Source organism: Sorghum bicolor, chromosome 3 (genome assembly GCF_000003195.3).
Source record: "Sorghum bicolor cultivar BTx623 chromosome 3, Sorghum_bicolor_NCBIv3, whole genome shotgun sequence".
In the NCBI taxonomy this organism is placed as follows: Eukaryota; Viridiplantae; Streptophyta; class Magnoliopsida; order Poales; family Poaceae; genus Sorghum; species Sorghum bicolor.
The window spans coordinates 9,179,763-9,204,005 of NC_012872.2; the positions used below are offsets into that span (position 1 = coordinate 9,179,763).

The 24,243-nt window shown below is 44.1% G+C and overlaps 1 protein-coding gene across 4 annotated transcripts; it reads left to right on the top strand.

The window, feature by feature from the left end:
* Positions 3,396-7,638, top strand: LOC110434131 (peroxisomal membrane protein PEX14-like). 4 transcript variants are annotated; one of them, XM_021457886.1, is made up of 10 exons: positions 3,396-3,563; positions 4,368-4,567; positions 4,644-4,692; positions 5,521-5,705; positions 5,793-5,976; positions 6,076-6,225; positions 6,471-6,502; positions 6,588-6,633; positions 6,763-6,830; positions 7,011-7,638. In XM_021457886.1, exons 1-10 carry the CDS (start codon positions 3,530-3,532, stop codon positions 7,437-7,439), a joined length of 1,377 nt encoding a protein of 458 aa, XP_021313561.1. In that variant the 5' UTR covers positions 3,396-3,529; the 3' UTR covers positions 7,440-7,638. The 4 variants fall into 4 exon arrangements, with proteins under 4 accessions (XP_021313561.1, XP_021313562.1, XP_021313563.1 ...); XM_021457887.1 differs by having other exon boundaries at positions 6,588-6,624; positions 6,760-6,830; positions 7,008-7,638; XM_021457888.1 differs by having other exon boundaries at positions 6,588-6,624; positions 6,760-6,830.

Sequence of the window (24,243 nt, forward strand, 5' to 3'; positions counted from 1 at the left end):
TTTAGGAAGGTGTATAAACAATAGATACTCATATAGATGTTACATAAATAATAGCAACTCATATACATGTTACATGAATAATAGCCACTTCTAGACGTATTCAAGCATTTTATACAATCCTTTTGTCAAACATTGTTGGCCTATAAATTGGTGGAGAAGGTGGAAGGATACGATATGTGACAAACACCATTTGTTCTGCCTCTCACTTGCTCATCAGTCAACATACCCATCTTAGTTGCCAATTGAAACATAATGATGAAAATAGGCAGCACCAAGAGGCAACAAACTTTTTGCCCGATGTTCCCCCTCATGCTTACCATCTTACTAATAAGCTCTCGTAAGTCATATGCACTCCATGTTTGTTAAAATGCCTATCAATTATCTAACTAAAAAGAAAAAAACTAACATGCCTATGACGCAGAGGAGAATTTGGGGACAAATGCTCAAGTTGAGTCGTGTGTCCATACTGGATTGTATTGCATGGGAACATGCTTGGTTCGAGGCGCATGCAATCGTTGTTGCAAGGAGAGCGGGTGTACTCATGGGAAGTGTTCTATTCTAGTAGGATGCAAATGCTACAAGTCTTAGAATTTCTTGATACACAAGAAAACAAAGTAAGACAATATGTAATAATGGGGCTATATGAATGAATGGATCGGTGATTCATGATTCTCCTTCTTTATTTATTTTCTATTTTTTATTTCATTCTTTGGGTCTCGACTCCCACTCATGGCAAGCATGGTTCATCCATCAACTACCTTCGATGACCAACCCATGTGATGTGAGTTTGATTTCTCTTCCATTCGAAGCCTTCACGAAAAGTCCCAACGTTACCCAGCTTCCACCCCCTCCCTGCACCCGACATCCTTGGCGGTGGCGAGAGGGAGGTGGGCCGCCCCCTACCTCCTCCAATAGCAGTAGTCTTTTAGTCATCCAGAGTGTTTTAAGTTTGTTCGGATGGACTTTCTCCTTTTTCGCTAACGCATATGCTTTCCTCACAGGCTTATGTGGTGGTGGTGGTGTCACCCATGGGGTAGCGGTGAGAAACCCAATAAATAGAGAATTTGAATTGAAAATAGTTTGTATATATATTAAGAGGCAAATCATCTAATGTAATATGTCTGCCTTTGGATCAACCACAAAACTTCCCTCCAAAAGGCAAAAGGATTTCACAAAATAGTGGTGAGTATTCTAAAACAGATTTGTTACCGTTCTTCGGAGGAACAATGGGTTTCTGTCCATGAAATTATTTTTCAGCCTTGTGATCTAAGAAAATAAACTAATGGTAACTAAAGGTGATTAATTCAGAGTAGTTTAGTCATTTCATTGGGATATCTCCTTTTCTCTCTCTGTTGATCTGTGGGAGACTGGGAGGGCCTCGCCGCAGTCTCTCGCCTGCAAAGGGGACTCAGTTGGGCTCACTAGTTCCGGATGTCGTGCCGCTACACGCCTGCATAGGGATCACTAACGTCTGTTTGCAGAGCTCTCCACTGACCGTCTATAGGGGCATATAGCTCATGAGCTCAACTGCTAGGCCGGTAGGGGGCTCGGTAGCCTGCCTCCTCCCATTGCGGATCTTGGGCATCACCGCCTCCCTCGAAACGCCAACCACCGTCGAATACGGCTGCACCTATGGTTAGTGGGAGGGTTGGGCCATGCCAGAAAATCTAATATATGGTATCATTACAAAATTACCAAAAACAATTTGCAATATATTAATAAGGTTTTCTACAACTCAATTTGAAATTTAATTTGAAAGAAGGTTACTTGAGCCATTGGTTGGGAGTTTTTTTTGATAGGCCTAGGCCTTGACCATCTAGTCTAGCATCTAGATCCCAAGATAAATTCCTTGTACCCAAAGTCTCCTTTCTTTGCTCTGTACAGATCAACAACCTTATTGGATTTGGCCATAAAAGCTTCTATGTAGGCACGGACTTTTAGAGCTACTAAAATTCACATCACAAGCTATTACTCCTCTTCCTCTACTTGTTTATTCCACTAGCGGAAACATACATGGTTCACAATCCCTGCTAGAATGCATCTTAGCTTGCTACAATACATCTCATGTTGTCTGTTGATGCCTGAGCAGATGAAGCTTTTATTTCATCCTTGTTTAGCCAATGGTTCCATGACCCTTGCCTTGTTCAGGGCACTATGCCATCCCATACAAGTGCATCACATATTGCCTCATTCAAGGCACTAAGCTACTATACAAGCGCAACACATGCGTGAGCATTCATACAAATCTGACTTTTCTCCCTTTGTAGACTTGGAAAACACACATCATCTTTTTTCACAAACTTAATAAATTCTACAATCACAAATGTTGATATAGAAAATAGATTAGTCAACGTCACCATTTTTCTTCGTTGTAACATATGAACAAAGAAAGATAAGAGGTTAAAGATGAAAGTAGGAGTTATTAAATTTGGATCAAAGAGATGGTCAGAAGCAAATCCAGCCTACAGTAGGGCAGACGGTTAGAACCCCTCCTATTGCTCCCACAATGGAGCCTCTCCTCTTAGTCCCTCCCCATTTTTTGAGAAAGAGGAAAGAATAAAAGAAAGAAAGAAAGAAAGAGAGAGGAAGAAGAAATGAATGTAGAAAAGGAAAGAGCCACAACTAAACTCATTTGTTGGTTCCACCCCTACAAATGGCAAAGGCAAGCTTAAGTTGAGCCCTATGCAGTCTAGAGTTACACATATTTATGTATTATTACTATTATACAATATTATCAACACATTCACTCCATTTCAAATTATAAATCACGCTGATTTTTTTTGTTACATCTATTTTGCTATGCATCTAGATATATAATATGTTTAGATACATAACAAATTATATATAAAAAAAATCAAAGCAACTTATAATTTAGAATGAATAGAGTATATTTTTGTCTAACGACCTAGCCACATTTTATAAAAATATTAATAATTTAATTTATTTTTCTTCATAGTTATAATACCGATACTAGTGCAAGGTTGTTGAGAATCCAGATGGCAACACTAAGAGTACCAGGCATCGGAACATCAAAAGAATGAACCCCATTTTTTTAATTTTCTAAAAAAAGATAGAAAATACATGAAAAATACTCCCTCTGTCCCTAAAAGCTTCAACTCTTAGAATCTGTGCGAGTCAATTTTTTTTAACTTCATCAATATCTAAAACATAAAATGAATATTTTGTAAAAATATATTTTATAATAAATCTAATAATATTAATTTAATATTATAAATCTTAGTGTTATTTTCTATAAATTTAGTCAAAGTTTTAAAAGTTTGATTTAGAGTTGCTGCTTTTCACGGACCGAGGGAGTATATGGAAAGTAGTAGGCACCCGAAGATATTTTTTCGTGAAAGAAAACCAGAAGATAAATAAAAAGACGTGATGAACACACATGACATCAGGAGACTGCATACACACGGTCATACTCTAGCGCGTCGTCGTCGTCGTCGTCGTCCGATTCCGTGTCCCTCAGGTGCAGGCTCGAGAGTTCCCTTGTTCGTCCATCTGCGCTGTGAGGTTCTCGATGGCGGAGCAGTCTCCCAGCTCCGCGCCGCAGGGTCAGACTCTTTTCCTTTCTCATCAGTTGTGTAAAACACCTTCAGGTCTTTTCTCCGTGCGATTCTTGCGCCGGGCTGTGTGGCCTTTCCTTGCGTGGCGACTCTGGTGCCGGGTTGATTTACCCCTGGTTAAATTCATCGGTAACACTTTGGCGCGAATTATACGGAGATCCTCGTCGAGTATTATCGGCGGCGAGGCTTTGTTGCCTGTGCCGTTGATGGGGGGTCCTGCGGGTGCCCGCTGGAAGGAGTAGGAGACTAGGGATTCGTCAATTCGTCGAATTGGTGTACAGAGAAGTGGATTTCTGAGCTATTCAAGGATATATCTTCGTGCTTATTTGTCCTGTGAGAGTTCTTCGCTAGTAATTAGGGCTCGTTACTTGGTTAATGAATGATTGATGCCGCTTATTTGGCTCATAAGTTTCAAGAGTAAGCTACAAAATGGATGCTATAGCTTATTGCACCGGGCGATTGATGCAAGGCGCACCCTTTTGTGGACACAGCGTAATGGCTGCAGATTATTGGCACTTGACAAGGCTGGAAATTAGATTGCAAGGCGTCAAACCAAACTGGAACTATTGCGTTTCTTGGTCTTGAACAAAATTCAATAGATTTAAGTGGTAGGTGGGACAAAACTTAATTCATGTTTGAAATTTGTAAAGCAGCTTTCTGCAAATGAAATGTTGTGGACAAAAAATGACAGTTCTGAGGGTGTCTTGTTCTCTTATTATTAGTGACTTACTGTGCTTATGCTTCCCCTGATCTCTAAACAAAATGGTACATTCTGATTTTCTGACTCTGCAGGTGGTTCTGGTGGGAATGAATCCTTCGATAATCTTGTAATTCAAGCTCCACAGCTGATGAGGGAGGATTACATACAGAATGCTGTGAAGTTTCTTTCACATCCGAGAGTGAAGGGTTCTCCAGTATTTCACAGGCGTTCCTTCCTGGAAAAGAAAGGCCTTACAAGTGAAGAAATTGATGAGGCCTTTCGTAGGGTTCCTGTAAGATTTTATTTCCTGCTACCCCTACTGTTTACCCTAGATGAAAGTGTTTCTGAACTACCTTAATGCCTTATAGGACCCTAAGACAAATGGAACTGATGCTGCAGCTGCTAGTATGCAACAAGGTAGCCTGTCGTTCTAGATATGGTGTGGATTACTGTGATACCATCTCATTTTTTAGACATTATCTTGATCTTATTTCTTTCTGATTTTTATTAGTAGGATCTTCTGATTATGGTCAGCCCCAGTTATCAGAATACTATTGTTGTTAAATTGATTGCAAAATAGCCAACCAAATTATAAGAAATCCTATCAAAGCTTGATTTGCACATTTTTTTTTTCGATTTACTTCCTGTTTTCTAAGCTTTGGCAGGATAACTGACAAACAATTAACACTAGTGAAAATTCTAGTAACTGTTTCTGCTTGATGAAGATACTTTCACAGTTTGACAAGTGCTATACAAGACCTCGGTTGCAGTTGCTCTTATGTCTTGTATAGCACTAATAATCAACTTATTTTTCTTTCTTCAATGAGAAACTAACTTATTTCAAATACTTGATGTATCTATAGGTTTTGATCAAGCTATGATTTTCCTTTTTCTTTTCAAGGATGTAATTGTCCTTGGATAGGAGTGCATGGAAATAAGCTTTTCACATAACTAAACCGCAAACAGTCTTTAGTAGATCCCCTAATAATATCACTATTAATGATGCCTTTTGTATATATTTCTTTCTTTCTTTTCCCCTTTTGTTGGTGGCTCATGTTGGTTTCAACTTTTCCCTAACCAGCTTACTTGGTAGTTGGAACTAAAAGGCTTTTATGTTGTTGTTGATGATGATGATAATGATGATAGTTCATACAAAGCACTCCAAAGTTTGTGTTGCGAGTTTTACCATAGACTGAAGATGTATTCTGTTCTTAGTAACTGTCTTGTTTTCTTTTATTCCTTCAGCAAACAATCCCAGTCAATCTGTTGCGCTGCAGCCTTATACAGAAGTTCAACCGCAAGCAGCTACTACCACTGCCACTGTTGGACCTATTGCCCCAAATACAAATGTGCAGTTTAGCTGGGTCAACGCACTCCTTGGTGCAGGTCTTTTTCTTGGATTAGGGGCTAGTGCTGCTATAACCCTCAAGGTACATCTGGTGATTCTGTGAAGGTCTAAACTTTTGTTTGAAAATTATGTCCGATGCTGAACTTATTTCCATGAATATTTTTCTCAGAAATTTTTCATCCCTAGTCTAAAATCTTGGACCCGTAGAGTTGTTGCTGAAGGAGATGAAAATGCAAACGATGAACTTGCTTCCAAACTTTGTGAAGAAATTAGGGAAGCCATAAAAGTTTCTACGTCAGCCTTTTCTGATATTGCTAGAACAAACCAAGAAGTGCTTGCTTCAAAAGATGAAGGTTTCAGAATTTGTTTTTGATAATTTATCATATTTGACAGTACAGTAGCCATTTTTTTTGTATTGTGTTACCTTAATGATTTAACTCTCCTTTTTACAGATAGGAAGGTGCTTATGAAGTTAACAGAAACATTTGAGTCACAAGCAAATGTGTTTAAATCATTGAATGAGACCTTAAATCATATCAGGGAGAATCAGTTTTCACGGCGCAACCAATTGGAAGAGCATGTTCAGCCTGCACCATGGAATGGTCAGCATCAAACTTAATAATTGATTCATCATACTGAACTGCAGAGATAGTTTCCTTATATTAGAAATTAGGGCACGATATGCTGAGAACTTTTGATCTGGTGGTTATTCTCATCTCAGTTGCTGGTAGTTTTGAACGATCTACATATTAAATATTTAAAACTCTAGGTTTAGCATTGAGGTATTAAGTAACAACTATTTGCATTAGAACAGCTCTCACCACATTGCTATTATTTCTCTGTGTAGGGCCAATTGACTATCAAGGGAGAGCTTTTCAGGTATGACTTGCAGTTTGTAGTCCTTCCTGGCTGTATTCACAAATTATTTATTTTCTTACCTCTCACACAGTATTTCTATTTGTAGCAAACTAATATGTATGCAACGCCACCAAACAACAGTTTTGACCCAGGTAAGGGACTGTGCTAAGCTTGAGCCACCAAACTCACTGCAATCCTGCCAAAGATATTTCTTTTAGCTACCGACCCAATGTTCTTGCCTGCCACAGTTGTTACTCATAGTCATGGTTTATCTTGAACAGGGAGGAATTCATTCATGCCATTAGCTGCTGAACCTTCTTATGGACCATTTCCAGGATCCTACTCTGAGGTAGGCAATCATGTGGTCATGCTATAGTAGTTAATTCTGATTATCACATTTGTGTTTGCATATCATACATCACCTTGTCTACCATAAGCTATAATTTGCTTGTTGCCCTACAGCAGCATTGGATAAACTAATTTGGTGGCAAGTTATACTGAATCATGTGACATTTTGTGATTCCAGCAGCGCGTGCAGAGGCCTGGTGGGTATGGATTCCAGCCACAGACAAGCAACGACCGATTGAGCGTTGGCACACGGGGCAGCTACCAAGGGGGTTCTTCCAATCACCATGCTGGCAATGCCATGGATGACCCGGCAGCGGTTGCGGCAGAATTCCAGCGCCGCTGGGTTCCCCCGCAGCCACCGGGCGTCATTATGCCAGAGGCTGCGGCGGCCATCCGGCAGGCCAGGTTGGTTCCGAGGCAGCAGCCTGGTGATGGGCACCTGAGTACTGATGTTCCGAGACCATTGGAGTCTGCCATGGCAACAACAGAGCACGTGAACGGTGCCCCTGAAGCACCTGGTGGAGAGTTGCCAAGCCACGATGGTGGTACCATGACTGCTAATGCCAGCAGCTGTGGTGGGAGTGAAGAGCAGCAGCAGGAAGCCGCTTGAGTGAAGCTTTTTGGACGCCCTTCGATCTGATTCTTTGATAGGATCTTGCACCTGTGTGTATAGTGTATGCATCTGCATATGTTTGTTGACGTATATCTCGTGTACGAAACTGCAGCTGTATGTAGATATATAAAGTGATATTTTGGAACAGATAATCACTCTGCTTTTCAGAAAAGGTAATATGGGTTTACAGAGTTCAGCTGGGGGGGTACAAGCGCCAAAACAAACAGAGGAGGAAATAAACTTCTTTTGGTCAGTAAAGGATAAGAGCAGAACCGGCTATGCTTTTAGATATCGTAGTAGACTGTCAGAGAGCAGAGTAGTAACCATCGGATGATCATGTTATTGGTATCAGTCACCTTACTCGATCCTTCTCCTTAAGCAGAGGACGCCACTTCGGCAGAATTGACATTGCAATGTAGATAATATCAGTTGGATTACTAGGGAACTTCTTGTCAGTCGCCATCTTATTTCTGTTTTGCCCAATAGCCCAAGCCTGCAAATATGAATTTTGCAGAAAAGGTAGCTTGTTTGGAATCCAGTTCTCAAACAGGGTCCTTTCCAGATCGAGGGACACTCGACCATCCAATTGTTTCTCGAAAGATGGACCATGCAAAGTGAGATGTGGCATTGGAAGAAAATGTGCAGCCTCTTCTTTTTTTTTTTAGGAATCTGGAGGGGCCGGGGCCCCTACAGGTATTTATTGAAATTAAAGTCAAAGAGGGTTACAAAATGCATGACAAGCAGCCAAGCTGCCAAAGAAAGAGTGAAAAGAGATGAAAAAAAAAAGAAAAGGAGAATGGAAAGAAGCTTACAGTCTAGGAGACAAAGAAAGATAGGAAAAAAATTAAATCAACAGCAGCAAGTAAACTAACAACTAGCTCAGCAAGGGGACTATGGCTTCCATCCATTGATCATAACGAGGCAGCCTCTTCTTTTCAAAACCTATGGTGCTTGCACCTCCACACGGTGTTTGCAGTTCTATTTGAAATACCTCTAGTAGTCAAGAATTCAATATAGGGATTTAGTGGAAAATATGCCATTGTTTTCCAAAACCTAAAGTTAATCTGTCAGGTTGACTTTCAGAGATGTCATTATAGCTATTCAGCTCACTCAACAGGTCCTGCCACTGCCTAGAGGGTAGAACTAGAGAGGGGTCTTGTACATAATCTTGACCCTCAACATATTCAGCCACCCTTCAGTTTGGGTCGAAGAAAATTTCAGCATCCCATTTAGAAAAGATGACTAACCTTGTGAAGTCCTTGCTAGAACCGAGATGAGCCCCCCCCCCCCTGATTTTAGAGCTGAGAAAATGGCCATTGGGCGTATTAAATTAGGTGCTGTCTAGTTTCTGCATGATTTTCCACAAACCCGGTTTACTATAAGGCATTCATTCATGATTTTGGGGTAGCCCTACACTACTACACCTGTGTGTTGTGTCATCAGTGCATATCATATCATGAAGGACGTGTTTGTTTCGGCCCATTCAGCCCATAAATATTCGCGAGAGTTTGGGCCAAGCATGGGCCTTTGGTTGCAAACCCCAATCAGCAATCGTCGAAATTAAACAAATAGGCCTTGTTGGGATGTTGTCAGATTTACCTCAATCCACGTGTGTTAAAGTGGATTGGGGTAGAATTTAGTTCAAGTTTCACTCTAATCCACCTCAATACATGTGGATTGATGCGAATCTGACTACATCCAAACAAAGCCTTAGTTAGAAAGCCATGTCCTTTTTGTTTTTTTTTTACTCTGCCGCGATCGCATACTCAGACAGTCAAAAAAAAAAAAAACCCGGGAAACTGTGGGCCACTGCTGGGGTACGTTGAACTGTTGAAGCTGCAGTGCAGCGGCGAAGAGCTTCGCTATCTCGTTTTCCATGCGTGTTCGGCAGACTGGGGACACCGATCGGTCGTCACAAATAACACGTGGCAGGGCAGATCCGGGAGGGAGACCCGAGAGATACGCTCTGGATCGTCGGTCCCCTGGCGGGACCCAGGCGGCGGTCACATCACTTCATGATCATGACGAGGCCTCGGGAGGGCACAGTGCAGCGTGCAGGACAGCCAACAGCCCAACAGGGAGTTCGGGGGCGAGCCGGGACCATCTCTTTCCATGTGTTATTTTTAGTTTGACCAAAGAAAGGCAGCGAAGCCATCTCCGAGCTGAGCTACGCCTTGTTTAACTTCAAAACTTTTCAAGATTTCTGTTTGTATTAAATTTTACGGCACATATATAAAATATTAAATATATATAAAATTAAAATTAATTATATAGTTTATCTGTAAATTGTGAGATAAATTTTTTAAACTTAATTACTTTATAATTGAACAATGTTTATTAAATAAAAACAAAAGTGTTAAGTGTCGTCTTCCGAATATTTTTTGAACTAAACAGGCCTAGTCGAGCCGAGAGACAAACAGACGGCCAATGGATTTTCCAAAGTCGTGCGTACGTGGCCCAGGAAGGAGTTCTCTCGCCTCCGAATGGGGGCAGCACGGACAACGCAAGGCTGTTTAGATATATATGATGACATGATGATTGTTTATTTACTATTTTTAAAAGAGGAGAGAACTGTCACATCATTAAGCAGCCGTGAATAATTAAGTTAAGCTATAGTACGATTCTAATGTAAACTGGCACTTTGATTGGTTCATCACCATCCTTTGTTAGCGCCCCAACAACCACTAGGTGTAAACTTAAGCGTCTTATATCATTTTTATTTACAAGGACCCGGCCGGTGCATATATATATATATATATATATATATATATATATATATATATATATATATATATATATATATATATATATATAGGACGCGTTTAGTTACTCTCATCTATGTATCTCTAGATTTAAGGTGTATATGACCGGACGAAATGTATATAGACAAAGTATATGATCATACTAGACCATCTAGAGTGATATGTATGTTAAGTATGCATACATACATAGAGTATATGGTTATACTTATTGTATATAATATAGTAATGACATTTTAGTAATATAGTTAAAATATATTTTTTTATTTGAAAAATTTCCGCGTGGTAAGATCTAGAGTATCTTAATATGAGTATATAAACATACTCAAACTGATAAACAAGTATGAATACATACATAATGTAGTTTATTGAAGATGAGAGTAACTACACGTACGTGTACAAAGGAATATATATATATATATATATATATATATATATATATACATTGTTCGTTTGGTAGACATATATAGCTGAAAGTATTGATTTGTTAGAAGAGAAAAATACTATTGAATGTCTAATAGATTCAACAGATAAGCTTAAATGCAAAAAAATAACATGTTATTCGTCGGAGCTGTGGGAACAACAGTACACTTTTGTCAACCGCAGATGTTGAGTTGAGACTTCAAACCACATGCTGTTGCACATGTCGTCGATCGCTCTACTTTGTAGCAGGCTGCAGCGTTTCCGTCCAGTCGATCTCACTGAAATTTTGTTGACCCTCGACTAGGACCGATGTAATTAATGTTAACATGCGGTAGAAAACTGCAGGTCCAACATGTGCTGGAAACTAATCAGAGGACTGCAGAGTCGTGCAGTCCAACTCGTGGCTCGTGGGTGCGAAATTGCCTCACATGTCAGCTGGGACAGACGAGTGTGTTTCCCTTTGTCCTTAGCGACTTGATATGGAGATACTTCTTCCATTTTATTTATACTAATAAAACATAGTCGTGCGTTGTAATAGAAGAATAAAATTATTATTATTAAAATACATAATTATATAAATCAGTATAGTTAAAATACAATCAATAATATACAAAAATACTGCATATGGAAGGAAGAAGCAGGAAAAAAGGTACGGTAGAAATTTTGTAATATGTTATTATGGAGTAAATAAGAAAAGGAAATAGGATCTTCCTTAAAATTATAATATAGTTCTTGAAGTCCATACTTTGTTCTTGGAACATATATGAAAGACGGACGAAAACACGAGCAAGGAGGTTTTGACCTTGTTGTGTTTGCTTTAATCGTGGACGCAGAATTGGACAAATATATAATACATGTTCGTCTAATAGATGAATAAATAGGGGGTCCCTTTTTCTTCCATGTTTTCTATTTTTCATGTTTACTTTTATTTTTTTATTTCTATGAAGATCCCTTTTTCTTTTCGGTTCTCTTCATATTTTCCTTCTCCCTCCCGTGGCTTACTTCAGTTTTTCTCCCCTTCCTTATTTTTTTCTTCTACGATTTTCCTTTTATGTTGCTCCAAGCCTCCAAGGATGACGCTTAGGTTGATTCGAATAGGGCAGATTGCAGGACAATCCGGACCACGAACAACCGTTCTCTTTTCTTTCCAATTTTTATTTTTCTCAGATCCGAACACGGAACAATCGTTCTATGTTTTTTTTCTAATTTTTATTTTTACGGATCCAATTTTTTTCTTTTCCCAGATTATTTTTCTAATTTTTATTTTTCTGGATTCAGTGAGTTCAAGTACAGCTTAATGGCAGTAGAAAATATAATTCATGAAACTTAGCACTAGTCCATAGCTTCAATCTTGCATTAGCAAATTACCTCTGACCGACCGAACAATATGCTGGCACATGGCGGGTTGCAGCCATGGCTGACCTGCAAAGGACCGGCACAGGCCAGCTGCGGCCACCCCTAGACGCCTTGCCGCAAGCACCGGCCGGTCGTGGCAAGCCCGCGCGTGGCCGAGGGCAGCAGCGCGTGTGGCTAGGGACCGGACGCGGCGGCCTGGGTTTCATCGAGCAGCGATGGTGACGGAACGATACGATGACGGCGTTTCTACGGGAGGGTTTATAGGGTTTAATTTGCAAAAGGAGGGATTATGGAGGGATGAGTGGAAAGGGTTAATTGCTAATCTCTAACACGTTAGCCATATCCATCGGATCATCTAACGATCCACGTGTGAGTTTTCATAGTTTTCATAGGAAGCTGGTTTCCGTAGCATACGCTCCCAATTTAAATTCCATCAGTGGAATTTCAAATAAATTCCACCACGTCAAGTTCCTTGACCCTTCGCGCCATCAGTGCGTGCTGTCCAAATTAATCTCATCTCTTTGAAGCGAGTCAAAAAGGCACCATGCTTTCGGCTCATGCGAAGCCACTGCACGCACGCACTGGATCGGATCCACGACATGCCCTAGTTAGTTAGGTTAGTTAATCCTCTACTCTAATCACGCTAGCTAGCTCTGGGAGCACTAACCGTGGCCGGTACACGTGTCCACACGGACACGGGGGTATGGAGATGCATATGGACAGACGGAGAGTAGTGAGTGGCGGCAGGATGATGGCATTTGCTCGGGATCACCCACTTGTTAGGTGTCGTCCCCTCCGGCCTCCCGTGGTGTGGCCGACCACGTACGCCTTTCGCATGCCTTTAAAATCAAATCATGGGTGGAATGACTGAATATTCCTATTTAAACTTTGTCTAGTGCTGCACCCATTTTCATCGCCCGCTACTGCTGCGCGTGTCGGTACTGTACTCCCTCTGTCTATGTCCTGGAATTGGAACACATGAGGTAAAAGACGTACTCTGTTATTCCTATAAAACAATCATCATAGTTATTGAAAATTTAAAATAATGTGCATATTCATTGCTCTCTTTGCTCTACTCTATACCTAGACGAGCACTCCTACACCTCAACCATCTAACGCTAGACTTGTTTTTTCATTTTTCTATTCCAAAAGTGATATGATATTGGATGCTTGATGTCTGACTGAGCTAGAGTACAAAGCTATAACGTCAATAATTCTGAGACAACATTTGAATCCTAGAACGTTAATAATTTTGGGACAGAGAGAGTATGTGCTTCATAGGCACTACAACAAAACGAGAACGAAGAATAGTACAAATAGATTTCTTGATTTTCTTTTTAAAGAAAACTCTTTTTATTGATGCTTTTATCGTAAAGATATTTATGCAGAACATGTGTATTATGAAATGTTTGTTCTCTAGCTTTGCATCACATTGTTACTTAATTGTTTGTTTCGAAAATTGGTGTTTCTACCCTTTACTCTAGACTCTATAGTGCAATAGTGTCAGATATAAATACCAGGCTATCTATTATTCACGAGTTAGCTCTCCAAATTGGTTCATGCTACGATCAGCCGTGCCAGCCCGCCCTTGAGCCAAAGACAGTGTCTCGGCTGACCCTAAACTAGCGGCCTACGTCTCGGCCAACTCCAATGGTTCGGGTTTCGATTTGCGCCACCCTAAAGGCATGGTTTCTCGTTTAACCCTAGAGTCACAAGTACATAGAAGCTCTATATTATTCTACCCTAAGGGCATGGTTTCTCGCCCAACCCTAAGGGTCACTAATAGAAGCTCTGTACATTCCTAACTCATTTGCATAGTCATTTTTCAGAACCGCCAGTGCCTAACTAAGAACCGCCTGTGGAAAATGATTTTAACAGATGGTTTAGTTATGGAAATCGATTTTCATTGGCGGTTGTGTTATGCCAACCACCTGTGGAAATGTTTTTTCAGAAAATATAAATTGAGTTTTAAAAATAGGAAAAAAATAATCGTAGGGAAGGCCCACTGGCGCGCTTTTTTGCGTAAGATCACGCGCTACGTGGCCGGTGGGATTCGAATCCACGACGTCCCTTCACGCGTAGCCTTCTATACCACTTCTCTCATCACTCACTTATGTCTATTAGAGTTTGGTTTCCCACATATTATTCTAAATCGAACAAACATTGATTGTTTTAGGCCCTAAATGGATTCAAATGAAAAATTATCAACTACAAAGTTACATAACTTTTCAAGATGTACAACTTTTATATTAGTAGTTTCTCCATCCGGGGTAATTCATAAAATTTGAATTTTAAATTTAATAAATTTAAACATAGTTTTCTATGACAAGATGATTTCAAATGAAAAAAATTATCAACTATAAAGTTTCATAACTTTTCGAAATCTACAACTTTTATTTTGATAGTTTTTTCATACAAGGTCATTTGAAAACTCAAAAAAATTAATTTCAAAATATTTCTACAGGCGGTTTTCTTAAGAAACCGCCACTAGAAATCTGATTTGTAGAAATACATGATTTCTATATGTGGTTTTGTTAGGAAAATCATCTATGAAAATCTATTTGGACTGGCGGTTTTCTTAAGAGAACCGCTAGTGAAAATGTACCATTTGTACTATGTGTTTCAACTAGCGGTTTTTAAGTCGAGCTCGCCGATTTCATTCCACAAGCGTTTCACATCCGAGGTAATTATTATTGACAAAATTATTCAATCTATTATTCTTTCTCTTTAAATCCACCTATGTCCTTACAAGTAATAGTCTAAAGTTACACTCATCGACATTCAATGATATACCTATGAAATCGACTGAGTCTAAGCGATATGTATGGAATCAATTAAGTCCTAGGTTATCTCCGGCCTTGAACACGAGTACAACCACAACTTTCAGCACGCGGTACATGTGGGGGGTTTATATACTAGTTTAAACCTCCATGATAGAGTAATACCTTATGTAGTCTAAGAGCTTGTATATACTCCCTCTAGTTACAAAAATATGTTATTTAAGCTAATATATTATGTTAAACCTTAAAAACTACTTCTTCAATTCCAAATTATAAGTCGTTTTAACTTTTCAATACATTCATTTTGCTTTCTATCTAAACATATATTATATTTAGATGCATAATAAAATGGATATACCAAAAAAATCAAAGCAACTTATAATTTGAAACAAAAAGGAGCACTTAATTAATTTGTTCCCCTCTAATGTCCTTCCAAAAGATATACTAAGAGGTGTGTACGTATGTGTGAGTACATGAGCAACCCAAATGTGTTTTTCTCTCTGATAATACTATATAAAGAAGCATACTATTCTCTAAAAGTAAAGTTTTCTAACCACTTATTCTCCTATCAACGAAATACGGTCGGGAGTCTACCTAGAGGTATGCCGTATGCCTAAAGTAGTAGATTGTCGGCAAACAGTTGCGCAAACTACAAACTAGATGGTGACGTAAGACACATATAAAGATTTTATCCAGGTTCGGCCGCCGTGAGGGCGTAATACCTACGTTTTACGTCTGGTTGTATCGTTGATATAAGATGTAATGAGATATGTCCTTTAAGAACCCCTGCCCCTCCTTATATACTATGAAGGGACAGAGCTACAAGTAAAGTATCTTATTTGGTACAATCTTCTTGTAGCCTCGCGGTGCACGCCTAACCAGCGTCGCGCATCGTACATCTTCATCTTGTGGGCCTGGCCACTTTTGATGGTGCGGCCCATGTCTAGCCATGATGGTATATGAGTTTATACCCCCACAGCTAGTCCCTGAGCTCCATATATTGTGATGCGACATGTCATCTTGAGCTTCTTTGACCAGCGTGGACGACAGTCAACCACAGTTGAGACCGAACAAGCAAGTTGTCCAAAGAATGCATGGTGCTCTTGAGAAAAAAGATTTTTTTCTCTAATGAACCGTGCCCACTTTACTTTTGTGAAAAGTATAGGATTTAAAAAAACAAGAATATTCACCGTAAGGTGAAGTGTGCCCACTTATTCTCCGAGTCGGTGCCAGGGTCTAAAAAGAGAAGTCTGCATAAAAATTCTGATACTAAGATGCATCACCAGGTGCATCATACCGATATAGTCCCTGAACTTGCTGGAAGGCGAAGTATGAGCCTTGTAGCAAGGTCTAAAAAATTAAAATCGCCCTTCAGTTGTATATGAGTCTAATTCATATGTAACCGAGGAGAGCACTCTCCAAGCTATGGTCAGAGAGTGATCGAAGCAATCCCTCAGCACGGCATAGAGAGTGACTGATGAGTCCCCGAGCACGGTTGGAAATGTAAACGTGCTCGGTAGTCGTCACAGTCTTCGAGCACAGCGTAGGGACTGTCGACAAGTCCCTGAGCGTGGTTGGGAATATAAACATGCTCAGTGGTCGGAGCAGTCCCTGAGCACAGCGTAGGAATGGTCGACGAGTTCCCGAGCGTAGCTTGTTAACTGGGTCAAGCTCCTGAAAAATAAATATAGAGAATAGCTAGTATATAATGTACAAATAAACTCTAGAGAAAAAATTCAGCACTGATATAAGTTTTTAACTTTTTTGTTATATTAAAATTAGCACGGGTAGTTAATTCATCTTAGAGCTTGCACCAGCTCTGGTCTAACCAATAATCTAGAGCATGAGGCACGGAGCCTAAACACGCGTAGGGTTGCCAGCTTCGCCAGAGAGCTACTGTCGACCACCCAAAATGCAAAGGGTAGATCTCGTGCACGTGTAGGGAGGAGTCAGAGACAATACCGGCTCTGAAAAAACACTCTTATAGGAGAAAAAACTAGTTATTTGAAGGATAGTCATGTCAAGGATATTATGGCGAATATTATACCAAAAAATAATTAAAATATTAAAAATGTATTTATCTTTAGACGCAAATCTGGTCGGTGGCGACAAAATTATCTGGCCTTTGAGCTTTCTGACGCGTTGTCATAACGGTGATCGCGGTTGTCTTAGTGTCATTCTTCATGGCGATTATTATTGCGACACGACCTGTGGTCAAAACAAGTAGGCTAAACAACTTGGTCGATAGCCCGAGCAGGTTGGTGTCGTCGATTTGCCTCCCTTTGTAGCAAAGAAGCGGGTGGCACATTGTCGGTGTGGTCGGAGACGTTGCTGGAGTGGTCGGAGGCGTAGCCAGCATACTTGGAGCCGTAGCCGACGTCAATAAAGAAATGATCAGCGCAGATCGCATTTGCTCCTCCTCTATGGTCATGGTGGCTAAGCTATTAAAGCCGATGGTCTAGGTGATCTGACCGACGGTGAACGTGAGGTCGTTGTCACGACCATGAAGTCGCGGATGACAACTATCTGGTTTGCCCGGGAAGCTATACGCACACCCTCTATCTAGCGCGCCACTGTCGACAAAATACAGTCGACAATCTACCTAGGGGTATGCCCAAGGTTGTAGATAGTTGGCGGACAGGTGCACAAGCTACAAAATAGATGGTGACGCAAGACACAAACAAGGATTTTATCCAGATTCAGCCGTCGTGAGGGCGTAATACCTATGTCCTGCGTGTGATTGTATTGATGATATGAGATGTAATGAGATCTGTCCTCTAGGGACCCCTGCCCCTCTTTATATACTATGAAGGGACAGAGTTACAAGTAAAGTATCCTATTTGATACAATTTTCTTGTAGCCTTGCGATGCACGCCTAACCAGTGTCGTGCGCCGTACGTCTTCATCTTATGGGTGAGGCCACCTTCGATGGTGCGGCCCATGTCAAACCATGAAGGTATAGAGGTTTATACCCCCACATCTCTTATAACCTAATTTGTATGCTATTGTTAAATTAAAATTGGATAGATCCAATAAGTTGTCATTAACCTTCATAAGGTTCTCCAAAGGTATGAATCTTCTAGTTTCCATTGGACTTGGACTTCACCAATTGTTTTGTTTTTAAGAGACTTATTCCTAAAGGCCGTGTTTAGTTGGTGAAGGAAAAAATTTCACGACACTGTAGCACTTTCATTTGTTTGTGGTAATTATTGTCTAACCATGGACTAACTAGGCTCAAAAGATTCGTCTCGTAAATTTTGACTAAACTGTGCAATTAGTTTTTATTTTCGTCTATATTTAATACTCCATGCATGCGTCTAAATATTCCATGTGATCGAGAATCTTGAGAAATTTTGGGTTTTGGAGTGGAAGTAAACAAGGCCTAAGAAACTCTTTCCATAATCAATCTTCATTTATTTGCTTTATTGACATTGTTACTAAGTAGGCATGCATTCTGTTATTTTTTTCGAAAGGCCGGCAAGAGATTTTTTTTGCCAAATTTATACTACTAGAAGGAAACGAGCAATTCAAAAAATAACAAATATAAGTTAATTGCCTCCTCCTTATGAGGGCCAGACACACAACTAAACACAATCCGCTACATATATGAAAAGAGAGACACATGGTGAGAAACATCTCTCAACTAGAGGACACCAAATGAACACAACTTGCTAAAACAACTAAAATCCATCCCAATGGCCGATGTAGATAACATTAATTCTTTTCGATGGCTAGACATTTTGGTCTTGAGCTTTTGCTAGTTGATATAGTTATATCATCTTTAATCATGAAAGCTACTTCATCTAGCTGTTTATTTTCATGTTGGAAAGTTCTTCTATTATGTTCCTTCCATATATTTGTCGAGGGTATTAGTAAGGGGTACCCTCACCGATGCACGTAACGAGATTACCCGTACGCAGGTCGAGGCCCTCAACTCGACGCTCTGGTCATACATGTGTGCGGTCGTCGACAACCGCACCCTCGAAGACGGAAACAGCGTCGAGCGAATCAGTCAGGGGTCGAGCGCTAGCTACCGTCGAATACGGAAACGGGCTCGCGCGAACCGGGAGGCGTCGAGCGCACGGACGCTGCCCGCCGCCTGACGCGCGCACGAGAGCCAGGGCATTTAATGTGCATGACACTTCCCCACCTAACACACTGGTTCCGGGAAGCGTGATAGGGAACAGGCACCCGTCCCATCGTTCTTTTCGTAGCCTTCCCCACCAAACGACCTAGGGCGTGTCAGGGCGCGGGAAACAGGGATGGAACGTCTAATCAGGACCTCCTCGAGACAACCCAGGTCAGCGCTCCGGACATCAGGGCTTTGCACGGGGTCTGACCCTCGACCAGACCTGGTTCCTTCCTAGGGACGAGTTGGGTATCGACTGACAGCACCGCAATCACTACGCCGGATCTGCCGCCGTATCGTACAGGCGTGCGACCGATAAACCAGCCCAAGACGGCGCGCAGAGCAGACTACAGGGGCACGTGTAATCATCACCGGGCCACTAAGACGGGACGGCTCGAGACCACGCCGGTACGGGGGCCTCGAGTAGGTCAACGTGCCATGCTCCTATCGACCCCTACTCTGACACCTATACATGTACCCTGAGTCTCTCCTTGGTGCTATAAAAGGAAGGGCCCGGGAATAGATAGACATCGCGCAACACTTCACCCACACGCGGTAGAACTCTCATACTTCATCCCGCTCACACTTCGCTTGTATTCACCCCTGTACAAGCACTTAGGTGCAAAATAATACAAATTCTCCCCCCCCCCCCCGCTGGACGTAGGGCCTTCTCTTGCCCGAACCAGGATAAATTCTTGTGTCTTTTTGCATCACCATCTGGAAAAGGGAGCACGCATACAAATTTACTCGCCGGTGTGACACCCCATGGGGAAAACACCGACAATTGGCGCGCCAGGTAGGGGTCCTGCGTGTTTTTCATTGATTTCCTACTCCTTTCCAGATGGCCACTCTCGCTTCACCGATTCCGCGCTCCACGGTGATTTGGTTTGGGAGTCTCGAGTTCATGTCGACTGACTACGGCTATGACATGATCTTGCTCTCGATCAAAGGACCGGGAGGAGCCCGCGTAGCGCCAGCACGGTTGAGGGCCCCAAGACGCCCTCGCCACCACGCCTCCCCGCCCAAGAAGAGGCGTGGACAGCATCATCGTCGCCCCTCTGCCTCATCACGACCAGCGGTTCATGCCAAGCAGGAGGTGACGTAGGAGTCGGCAGGCCCGCGTGCCGGGACCATGGACGTGCCGGCCCAGCATCACACGACGACAATAGGTGACGCGCCCCGCGCGCTCTCCCCCGCCGCCAGGTTACTTCCACATGGGTTGTTCACTCCAAGAAGGGCACTGCCATTCGGATTGGATAACGCCACGACGTCGCTAGCCAGAGCGATATGCCCAAACGCCCAGACATACGTGGAGAGACCAATGGTCCTCCCGCGTAGCTCTGAAGTACAGCAGCCGACGTCCGAGCTGCCGGATCTCTCCCAGGTGCGAGGCCTCCGTCGCCTAGGCCCTGGGCGATACACGATCACCTCGCTCAGGCAACGACTATTGGAAGAGGGACGTGGATGTTTCTACGCCGCCAAGTCGGACTCCGACTCCGAGAGTGATAGACACGACCCTACTAGGGAATGCTATCACATTGACGGGGCAGTAGAAACCACCGACGAGACACAGGACGCAGCTGCGGGCGGTGGAGCCCCTGCAGCAAGGGAAGACCCCAGGACGCCTGGGGACGGCGGACAAGTCGACCCACTTCCACAGGAAGACAGGGCCGCGCAGCTTGCGCAGCTACGAGAGCTCAAGACAAAGCTCGACGAGAACCGTGAGCGCCTCGTCCTGCTCGAGCAAATCCTCGAACAAGACTTGCCTTACCCACCCGGCGGAAGTGTCCGTAGGCGAGCTCAAGAGGTACACCGACAAATTGTCGGAGACGCGGAGCCAGAGCAACCCGTCAGCCGCTTCCCTTGAGCAGGCCAAAACGTAGTAGCAGCGACAATGCTGCTACGCAATATGCCAGAGCCATCGAACTCCCAAGCTCGACGCATTCGAGACGAGGTGCAGACTCTTCTCCAGGTTGCAGCTGTTCAACAAGCCGAAAGCTCGGCCTCTCGACGACGAGGGGCCGCCACTGAAAAGCGTGATGAGCCGCCCCAAAATGAAAAAGAGGTGTCAGTCCATCAACAGCCTCCCCCTCGAGGTAGAAAGGCTACCCTCGTCCTCCCCGTCGACAATCAGCGTCGACCCGACGCGCGGCGTGACATCGAAGAGAATCGACGCCGTCGGTATGGGGACGCGGAAGAGCGCGGTTACAGCGCGCATCGTGGTGGAAGGTACGACAACGACGAGGACCGGATGGCCCCCGAGCCACCAGGCCCACGGGTGTTCAGCAGGGCAATCCGCAGCACGCCCCTGCCCAGTCCGTTCCGACCCCCGACCAGTATCGCGAAATACAATGGTGAGACCAAACCAGAGTTGTGGCTGGCCGATTTTAGGCTGGCCTGTCAGCTGGGAGGCGCTCGAGGTGATGATCGAGTCATCATCAAACAGCTACCGCTCTTCCTCTCTGACACCGCCCGTCGGTGGCTCGAGGAACTTCCGGCAAATCAGATCCACGACTGGGTCGATTTGGTCAGAGTCTTCGAGGGTAATTTAAAAGGAACTTACATACGGCCCGGGAACTCGTGGGACCTCAGCAAGTGCAAACAGAAGTCAGGAGAAACTCTTCGAGAGTACGCTCGACGCTTCTCAAAACAGCGCACCGAGCTGCCGCATATCCCCGACCACGACGTCATCCTGGCATTTGTCTCTGGTACCACCAGTCGAGACCTGGTGTGGGAATTAGGTCGGAATCGACCTCAGACCGTCGATGAGCTCATGGACGTAGTGGCAAACTACGCAGCAGGGGAAGAAGCGGTCGGTGCTTTCTTCAGTTGTGAAGGAAGGAAAGGCAAGCAGCCTGCCGATGAAGACGGGACCCCTAGTCGAGGGCTCAAGAAGAACAAGAAGAAGCAGAAAGTGCGGCAGTTCAAGCAGGAGAACTTCGACAATGACCTCGTCGCCGCCATAGAGCGGAAAAAGCCCCGAGGCCCCCCAGATGGAGGTATCTTCGATAAGATGCTAGAGGAATCATGCCCTTACCATAAAGGAGGAGCCAACCACAAGCTCAAGGACTGTCGTATGCTGAAAAAGCATTTTGATGGCCTGGGGTTCAGAAAGGATACACGCGACGACCCCAAGAAGGAGAAGGGCGGCGACGAGAAGGGCGACAAGGACGACGATGGTTTCCCAGCCGTCCACGACTGCTACATGATTTACAGAGGACCCTCGACACAGTTGACTACAAGACAACGCAAGAGGGAACGTCGTGAAGTCTTCGCGGCGAGAATGGCGGTGCCCCAGTACCTCAGCTGGTCGAACACACCCATCACCTTCGACCGAGAGGACCACCCCGACAAGGTGGTTGCCCCAGGCGTCTACCCGCTCGTCGTCGACCCCATCATCGTCAACACCCGGCTCTCAAAGGTGCTAATGGATGGAGGCAGCAGTCTCAACATCATCTACCTCGAGACCCTCGACCTCCTCGGCATCGATAGGGGACGGCTCCAGCCAAGTGCCGGCGGATTCCATGGGGTCGTGCTAGGGAAAAAGGCGCTGCCAGTGGGTCGAATCGACCTACCGGTCTGCTTTGGCACGGTGGCCAACTTCAGGAAGGAGACCCCCACCTTTGAGGTGGTCGGGTTCTGGGGCACGTACCACGCCATCGTCGGGCGCCCGGGCTACGCCAAGTTTATGGCTATACCCGACTACACCTACTTGAAGCTGAAGATGCCCGGTCCCAAGGGAGTCATCACCGTCAGCTCCTCTTTCGAGCACGCCTACGAGTGCGACGTCGAGTGCGTCGAGTATGGGGAGGCGGTCGAGAACTCCACCGAGCTCGTCGCGAAGCTCGAAGCCCTGGCCGCTGAAGCCCCAGAGCCCAAGCGCCACGCGGGCAACTTCGAGCCAGCAGAGGGAACCAAGAAGATCCCGCTCGACCCCAACAACTCCGACGGCAAGGTGCTGATGATCAGCGCCGACCTCGACCCCAAATAGGAAGCCGTGCTCGTCGACTTTCTCCGTGCGAACGCCAACATATTTGCATGGAGTCCCTCGGACATGCCAGGCATACCGAGGGAAGTCGCCGAGCACTCCTTGGAGATTCGAGCCGGTTCCAAGCCAGTGAAGCAACGGTTGCGCCGATTCGACGAGGAGAAGCGCAAGATCATTGGCGAGGAGGTCCACAAGCTTTTGACGGCCGGATTCATCAAGGAGGTTCACCATCCCGACTGGTTAGCAAACCCTGTACTAGTTAAGAAAAAGAATGGGAAAATGAGGATGTGTGTCGATTATACGAGTTTAAATAAAGCATGTCCAAAAGTTCCCTTTCCATTACCACGTATTGATCAAATTGTTGATTCTACTGCGGGATGTGAAACCCTTTCTTTTCTTGATGCATATTCTGGTTACCATCAAATAAAAATGAAAGAGTCCGACCAACTCGCGACCTCTTTCATCACACCTTTTGGGATGTATTGTTATGTAACCATGCCGTTTGGACTTCGAAATGCGGGAGCCACATACCAGCGCTGTATGCTCCACGTGTTTGGCAAGTACATAGGGTCAACGGTCGAGTCGACGACATTGTCGTCAAGTCAAAGCGGCAAGGAGGCCTGATCCAGGACCTCGAGATCGCTTTTAGCTGCTTACGCGCCAACCAAATCAAGCTCAATCCCGAGAAATGCGTTTTCGGTGTGCCTCGAGGCATGCTCCTGGGATACATCGTTTCCCAGCGCGAGATCAAGGCCAACCCCGAGAAAGTCGCGGCCATCACAAGAATGGGGCCGATCCGAGACATCAAGGGCGTGCAGAGAGTCACTGGATGTCTAGCGGCACTGAGTCGATTCATCTCGAGGCTAGGAGAAAAAGCGTTGCCATTATATCGACTTCTGAGGAAGGTTGAGCGTTTCTCTTGGACCCCCGAGGCTGAGGAAGCCCTCAAAAGTCTGAAGAAAACACTAACCTCAGCACCAGTCCTGGTCCCACCTCAGCCTGCGGAACCACTGCTCCTTTACGTTGCCTCGACAACCCAGGTTGTCAGTGCGGCGGTGGTGGTCGAAAGGCAGGAGGAGGGGCATGCATTGCCGGTCCAGAGGCCAGTCTACTTCGTCAGCGAGGTGCTCTCAGAAACCAAGGCACGTTACCCCCAAATTCAGAAGCTGATCTACGCCATAATCCTCGCACGCCACAAACTGCAGCACTACTTCCTCGGTCACCCCATCACGGTGGTCTCATCTTTCCCCCTGGGCGAGATAATCCAGAGTAAGGAGGCCACGGGAAGAATAGCTAAATGGTCGGTCGAGCTTATGAGTGAGACTCTCACTTATGCGCCTCGCAAGGCCATCAAATCGCAAGCCCT

Bases quoted from the DNA above. Each gene is read 5' to 3' on its own strand.
- LOC110434131 (XM_021457885.1), top strand. From the start codon at position 3,530: ATGGCGGAGCAGTCTCCCAGCTCCGCGCCGCAGG. The intron at 4,568-4,643 runs GTAAGATTTTAT...AATGCCTTATAG, and splicing joins AGGCCTTTCGTAGGGTTCCT to GACCCTAAGACAAATGGAAC. The intron at 6,634-6,762 runs GTAAGGGACTGT...TATCTTGAACAG, and splicing joins AAACAACAGTTTTGACCCAG to GGAGGAATTCATTCATGCCA.